Source organism: Camellia sinensis, chromosome 7, assembly GCF_055761805.1.
Source record: "Camellia sinensis isolate YWXY chromosome 7, ASM5576180v1, whole genome shotgun sequence".
NCBI lineage: Eukaryota > Viridiplantae > Streptophyta > Magnoliopsida > Ericales > Theaceae > Camellia > Camellia sinensis.
This window is the reverse complement of record NC_138967.1, coordinates 200,489,184-200,496,777: the sequence shown is the minus strand read 5'-3', so window position 1 is coordinate 200,496,777 and position 7,594 is coordinate 200,489,184. Positions and strand designations below refer to the sequence as shown.

The 7,594-nt window shown below is 37.3% G+C and overlaps 1 protein-coding gene across 3 annotated transcripts in view; it reads left to right on the top strand.

Moving 5' to 3' along the window:
• The first annotated feature begins 6,536 nt into the window (after positions 1-6,536).
• The window catches only part of LOC114312454 (aspartic proteinase 36), a 37,963-nt gene continuing 36,905 nt past the window's right edge, over positions 6,537-7,594 (top strand). For 2 of the 3 annotated variants that reach the window (XM_028258677.2, XM_028258678.2), the window contains exon 1: positions 6,679-7,089. In XM_028258677.2, coding sequence (XP_028114478.2) covers positions 6,764-7,089 — 326 coding nt within the window. In that variant the 5' untranslated portion in view covers positions 6,679-6,763. Of the gene's footprint in view, positions 7,090-7,594 lie in introns of all 3 variants that reach the window. The other variant, XM_028258676.2, reaches the window with a different exon arrangement.

Below are 7,594 nucleotides of genomic sequence, written 5' to 3'. Positions count from 1 at the left end.
CTCAAATGGTGTTCGTGTTCAAGTCTACTCTTTGAATATATCAAGATATCATTAATAAAAACCACAACAAATTCATCAAGGTAAGTCTTAAAAATTCGGTTCATTAGGTCCATAAACGCTGCAGGAGCATTAGTCACCCCAAATGGCATAACAAGAAATTCGTAATGGCCATACCTTGTCTGAAACACGATTTTCTCAACATCCTCTACTTTTACTTTCAGCTGGTGGTACCCGAATGTTAAATCAATTTTGGAAAACACTTGTGATCCCTGTAACTGGTCAAACAAGTCATCAATACGAGTTAAGGGATATTTATTCTTTATTGTCACCTTGTTCAGTTCTCGATAGTCAATACACAAGCGCAAGGTTCTGTCTTTCTTTTTCACAAATAACACCGATGCACCCCATGGTGAAGTACTAGGTCGAATAAACCCTTTGTCAATTAGGTCTTGCAATTGTTCTTTCAATTCTTTCATTTCAACAGTAGTCATTTTGTAGGGAGTTTTAAAAATAAGCTGAGTGCCTGGCACAACTTCAATAGTAAACTCTATCTCCCTGTCCATTAATTCCCATGGCAATTCATCTAGAAATACATCTGGAAATTCGCTAACAATAGGGATACTACTCAATTCTACATTCATAATTTGTTCAGATAGCACACAACACAAGTAACCCTGGCACCCTTTCCTGATCAATTTACATGCTTTCATTGCAAATATCAAGTAAGGTAGAGGCACTGCCCTGTTACCCACAAACACAATTTCTTCTTGTTCTGATGGTTTAAATACAACCCGTTTTGTTACACAATCAATTGTGGCACAATATTTAGTTAACCAATCCATTTCCAGAATTACATCAAAATATCTAAAGTTCAAGGGCAACAAATCTACATACAGAATAGCATTCCCAATACGCATGTCACAAAATCAATATACAGATGCACACAACACAGATTCCCCGAATAGAGCAGATATACATAGCAAATATGACAATGATTCTAGAGGTCTACTCAGTCTAGATGCAAATGCACAAGTTACGAAAGAGTGTGTTAATCCGGAGTCAATTAACACAAAAGTATCCTGATTGCATATAGAGATAATACCTGAGACAACAGCTTCAGCATTCCGTGTATCGCCCGAAACAAGCGCAAAAACTCTCCCTTGCCTCACGGTATCTCCGGTGGTAGTAGATCTCGTAGTATTTTCCAGTTTCGGGATCGATGCAATGGAGCTAGCAGCGAACTTTTCGCTGTTCTGATTACAATCTCTGGCTATGTGCCCTATCTTACCACAGTTAAAGCAAGCCCTGATATACGGTAACAAACCCCACGGTGCCTTTTACCACATTGGTTGCACATTGGGGATGTGTCTCAGGAAGAATTCGAAGTACTTGAGGAGCCCGTATTCTGCTTCTTTGAAAATTTCTTCTTCGAAAAGAAGCCCTGTCTTTTACTACCTTTCCAGTCAGTTGTTGATTTGGCATGTCTGGCTATGTTAGCTTCTGATATTATGGCCCAGTCCAGCACCTCAATATAGGTTTCCAGCTTGAGAACATTCACCTTTTCTAAGATATCATCTTGAAGTCCCCCTTCAAAATGTCTCGCTTTCTTGTAATCGGTGTCGACCACATGTGGTGCAAATCTGGCCAATTCAATGAACTTGGCCTCATACTCAGCTGCTGTCATACTGTTCTATTTAAGTTCCATGAACTCTAACACCTTTCTATCACGAACACATTGTGGAAAGTATTTGTCATAGAAAATTTCCAAGAACCGTGCCCAACCAATATTCTTATTGTTTTCACGCATTGGCATCCACCACCTTCTTGCCTCATCTTCAAGAGTAAAAGTGGCCAGCAATACTTTCTATGTTTCTAGGCAAGGAAACACTTCAAATAACTTTTCTATTCCAAGGACCCATGCTTCTGCCTTTAACGAATCCAATCCCCCATGAAACTGTGGCAATTTCATTTTCTTAAATTCTTTGGTGAGAGCTATTATTCGGTCATTATTCTGAAAGTCTTGTGCAGGTGGTACTAGAGGAGGAGACGGAGGATGTGGTTGTTGCCACTATTGTTGCCATTGTTGTTGTTGCCTCAATGTTTCTACCGTTTCCTAAATCAATCTTTCCATCCTATCCATTATGGTAGTGGAAGACCCCTCTAGTTCATCACCTCTTGTTCTTACCATCTGATTAGACTTGCATTATTCTTTATTCAAAAGATTCACAAGTATGCATATACTAAAGAGCACACATATTCAAATAGTTCGCAATGCAAGTAAATCACAAAACATATAGTACATAATCATTCACTTTAAAACATTTAAGCATGTTCTCGATGTTTTCAAGTTCATACATATTGCATGAATGCATCCCAGATCTTTTCAAGATGTTTATTGCTCATTTGGACAAGTGTGTGGGTTATTAACTCATGCTCTGATACCGCTTTGTCATGACCCGAACCTGTCCCTATGGATTAAGGTCATGACCGGCTAGTAATCAAGAGATTACCTACAGTCTCAAACCCATTAAAATATATTTCAACAGAGTTAGGGGGCCAAAATGTAAGCAAACTCAAAAATTTTGTTCATAGAGCTGTGCTTACATGGCACGTCAAAACATTTCACATATACTCATTAATAACCCACATCAAAGGGAAATGGCATGGAATTCTTTTACACATCAGGATCATTCAAGTCAAAGTTAGTCAAACCAAAAGCTTATATACATGGTGATCTAACGCTTTTACCAAAGTGACAAAAAGGAAGACAAAAGAAACAAACAAGTCTCGTGCGTGAGACGTTTGCGCTGACTCCTCAAAACTTTGACTTTTTCTCACATACTTCACCGAGGCTAGGTTTGAACATCTCTTGACTCACCTACATACACATGAATGAGAGTGAGCGAAAGCCCAGTGAATAATATCAAATAAAGAAGATACATGAATGAAATTTGAAACAGATATATCAAACGGCCTTGGGCCCATTCATAGTTCTACCAAGTACATTAAACGGCTACAAATCTAGACATATCAAACGGCCTCTGGCCCACTTCATCTTTAACAGATGGCCTCGGGCCCAATTCATTCACATCAAACGGCCTTTGGCCCAATCATTCACATCAAATGCCCTTTGGCCCAATCATTCATAACCAACGCCCTTTGGCCCAATCATTCATGTCAAATGGCCTTTGGTCCAATCATTCATATCCAATGGCCTTTGACCCAATAAATTATGTCAAACGGCATTTGGCCCAATCGTATGGTATAACGAAAATTTGTCCACAAATCAAGTTAACAAACTTATGAAACTTAAATAGGAGTAAACAATTGGACAAATAGCATAATTCAAAATATCTTTACTAAGATATTACTCACAGTGTTCTGCTGGTGGATTGGTCCTTGTGCTCAACCCTACATAAATCATAGCACATATTGGGTCACAAGCTATTCAATCCATTCTTAACTTATACACTCCTCTTAGGCCTCTTTGTTATATTCTTAATCCATTCACAATGCTCAATGCATGCCTAAGAGTGCTTAGAAATGAAAGAGAACAGGAAATGAAACACAAAACATCCTTTTAAAATTTCAGAAACCAGGCTCCCTGCTCGAGCGTAGCTTTCGCTGCTCGAGCGGACCCCCTTTGGTTTGCAAAAGTACTGGTTACTTCATTTTTACGCTCGAGCATGACTTTGGACGCTCGAGCTAGGAGTCACAACATGTAACTGGGCGCTCGAGCACGAATCCTCCCGCTTGTGCGGACATTAATGTTTGCAAAACTGCTTGGAGCTCAATTCCTCCGCTTGAGCGTCACTTCCGCCGCTCGAGTGGACAAGTCGAATTCTGGGTTTTCCAGAACTCTGTTTGAGCTTTAAACTTGGTTCCAATCAATGCAATTCATATCAAAAAGCTCATATTCCTACCATGCAACCTTAATCACGAATATAAAGGCCAATTTTACAAGGTTTGAGCCTCAAATTCACATAATTTTATCTCATAACTCAACTCATATCAAACTCACTTCATAACTTTAAAGCTCTTGTAAACTAGTTTCCATATCATTTTGGATTATGCATGCATGTGAAGTATAGGCCTCATTTTCAACTTTAACACAATTGATGATCATCTTCATGGGATTCATCATTATCATGCTTGCATGTGCCAAATGGCCTTCAATTCATCATGAAATGCATGCTTATATTCAACTATGCAAACTCATGGCAATTCTTTACATGCATGTACATATCAACTTCATATTTATCAAATTCAACTCAATTCATGTTCTTGATTACAATTTATCTTTAAATTCATATAATTACAACACGAATACATGAATTCATATCAAATTACTCACCTAGAGGCCCCAATCTTTACAAATGTAGTTAAATCTTGAGTGTGGCTTCCAAATTCACAAACTTTGAGCCAAAATGCACAATTCTTCCTTTTTCTCTCTCTAGAACCGGCTCTCTCTCTCTCTAGAGTGTGATTTTCAGATTTTGAGTTCAAAAAGAATGAGGTTAAGTGTAATAAGGCCCTTATATATGCTTGCCTAATTAAATTTGATTAAGTCTAAGTAATAATAATTTAATCATTCTAAATCTAATTATTTTTATCCGAATTAATTTCCAATTAAATTTCACTATAGGCTCTAAAAATTACGCTAATCACAATGGCGTAGTCAATTTCAGTTTCTGATGCCTCTACGGCCTTCAATTTAATTTTTAAAGCAGAAAATCAAATAGATTTTCCTACGGTGAACAGATAGAAATACAAAGACACATATAATCACATAATTACTACCCAAAGCCATATCAAGCATATAATCACAATCATAATTAATGGCAATTAGCATATCACAAAACAGGGTCATCACACCTAAACCCTAAACCTTGAATCCTGAATCCTAAATCCTAACCATTAAACCCTAAATCCTAAACCCTTAAAACCTAAAACCCTAACCCCAAAACTCTAAAATCCTAAATCCTAAACCCCAAAGCCCAAAACCTTAAATGCTAAATCTTAAATCCAAAACCCAAAATCCAAAACCCTAAATCCTAAACCCTAAACCCTAAACCTGAAACCCCAAATTCTAAACCCCAACTCTGAACCTTAAACCCTAAATCATAAACCCTAAACCCTAAATCTTATATCCTAAACCCTCAACCCTTAACACTCAACCCTCAACCCTCAAACCTCAACACTCAACCCTAAATCATAAACCCTAAACCCTAAATTCTAAACCATAAATCCTAAACCCTAGACCTTAGACCCCAAATCCTAAAACCCTAAAACCTAAACCCTAAATCATAAACCCTAAAAACCCTAAACCTTAAATCTTAAACCTTATACCTTTAAAGTTTGCATCCTAAACCCTAAACCTTGAACCCCGAATCCTGAACTCTGAACTCGAATCCCTGAATCCTAAATCCTAAATCTTAAACCCTAAATCCTAATCCTAACCCTAAATCCTAAACCGTAAATCCTAAACCCTCAGCTCTATACCCTAAATCCTAAATTACCCCAAATAACCCTTAACCCAAAACCCTAAACCCTATATTCTAAACCCTTAACCCTCAACACTCAATCCTAAACTATAAACCCTAAATCCTAAACCCTAGACCTTAAATCCTAACCCCTAAAAACCCTAAACCCTAAATCATAACCCTAAAAACTAAATCCTAAACCCTATATCCTTAAACTCTAAATCCTAAACCCTAAATCGTGAACCTGAAACCCTGAACCCTGAATCTCAAACCCCAAACACTAAATCCTAAACCCGAAACCCTGAACCCTAAACCCTAAATCCTAAATCTTAAACCCTAAACCCTAATCCTAACCTTAAAGCCTGAATCCTAAACCCTCAACCCTTTACCCTAAATCCTAAATAACCCCAAATAACCCTTAATCCAAAATCCTAAACCCTAAACCTCATATCCTAAACACTCAACCCTCAAACCTCAACCCTAAACCATAAATCTTAAATCCTAAATCCTAAACCTTAAACCTTAAACCCCAATCCTTAAACCTTAAACCCTAATCCCTAAATTGTAAAACCTAAACTCTAACACCTAACCTTAAACCTTAAACATCCTAAAAATTCTAAACCCTAAACCCTATACCCTAAACCTTAAACCTTAAATCCTAAATCTTAAACCCTAACCTCTAAACCTTAACCCTTAACCCTAAACCCTAACCTCTAAATCCTAAATCCTAACCCTCAAATCCTATATCTTAACCCCTAAGCTCTAACCCTAAATCCTATATCCAAAAACCTAAGCCGTAAATCCCAAATCTTAAATCTCAAAACTCAAAACCCTAAATCCTAAACTCTAAATCTTAAGACCCTAAAACCCTAAACCTAAACCCTAAAACCCTAGATCCTAAACCTTAACTCTAATACCTTGAAATCTTAAACCCTAAAATCTAGATCCTAAAACCTTGTATCCTAAACCCGAAATCTCAAATTCTAATTCTCAAATCCTAAATCCTAAATTGAGGGATGTATAAGAAAGAAATAGAGAAGGATTGAGAAATTTGTTAATTATCTGTTTTCAAAAATTTTCTTCGGTTATTATTTTGTTTTCATCCTTCTTTCTTTCTTTTTTTTTTTTCTTTTTTTTTTTTTTTTTTTTAATTCGCCCTTTAATCTGAGGGTATTTTTGATATTTTGACTGGTGGTCCAATTTTTTAATTTTGACTTCTTTTTTTTTTTCCCCCAAAACCATTTCTGCTCTGCAAACCAAAGTGGGTCTAGAAGCTGGTGATGACGACGACGACCTCGACCGCGACGAAGACGATGATGAAGATAAGGATCTTCGTTGGGAGTTCCACCGTTTTTTCCGTATCAATTGTGAAATTATTGTTATTGTTACTGTTCGTAATATCTGTTTGTACTAGTAGTAGAACAACGACTTGCGTGGCTGCAAGTGGTGGTGGTGGTGGTGGTGGTGTATTCAGCGTAAGTTACAAATTCGCCGGCATGGAACGCTCCCTCAGTGCCCTAAAAGCTCACGATAACCTCCGACACCTTACTATGCTTGCCGGCGTCGACCTCCCCTTGGGCGGAACTGGCCGCCCCGACACTGTCGGGTAGGGGTCACTACCACCTCAATACCTTTATAGATGAATTAATCAATATATGCATCAATATAAAGTTTCTGTTGATGTTTTTTTATTTTGATTTTTCTGTTGTTGTGTAATTCCTTTAATTGAATGAGTTCATTGTTTGCTCTGATTATAGAATTGTTTCTTCAGAATCACTTGCTTATCGTTATAGCGTAAGGCAAATTTCATGGTTTTTTTTTTTCCTTTTTCCCCCTATTGTTATTGTTATTTTTATTTTAGTTTTTCTGTATTGAGGTTCTTATAATTGATTTCCAAGTCTAATTTCCTCTTGACAATTGTGTATATGTGAAAGGAGTTTGTTGGTCTTCCTGCAGTATGTAGCACATAATTGACTGATTCAATTAATATCATGAGTTGTACCTGTCATAGTTTCAAGTGGGTCTTGTTCCAATTCCAAGGTTTCATCTCTGCATGCTGTATATGACAGTGAAAACATATGCAATTTGTTAGTCTGTATGGAATTTTCCGT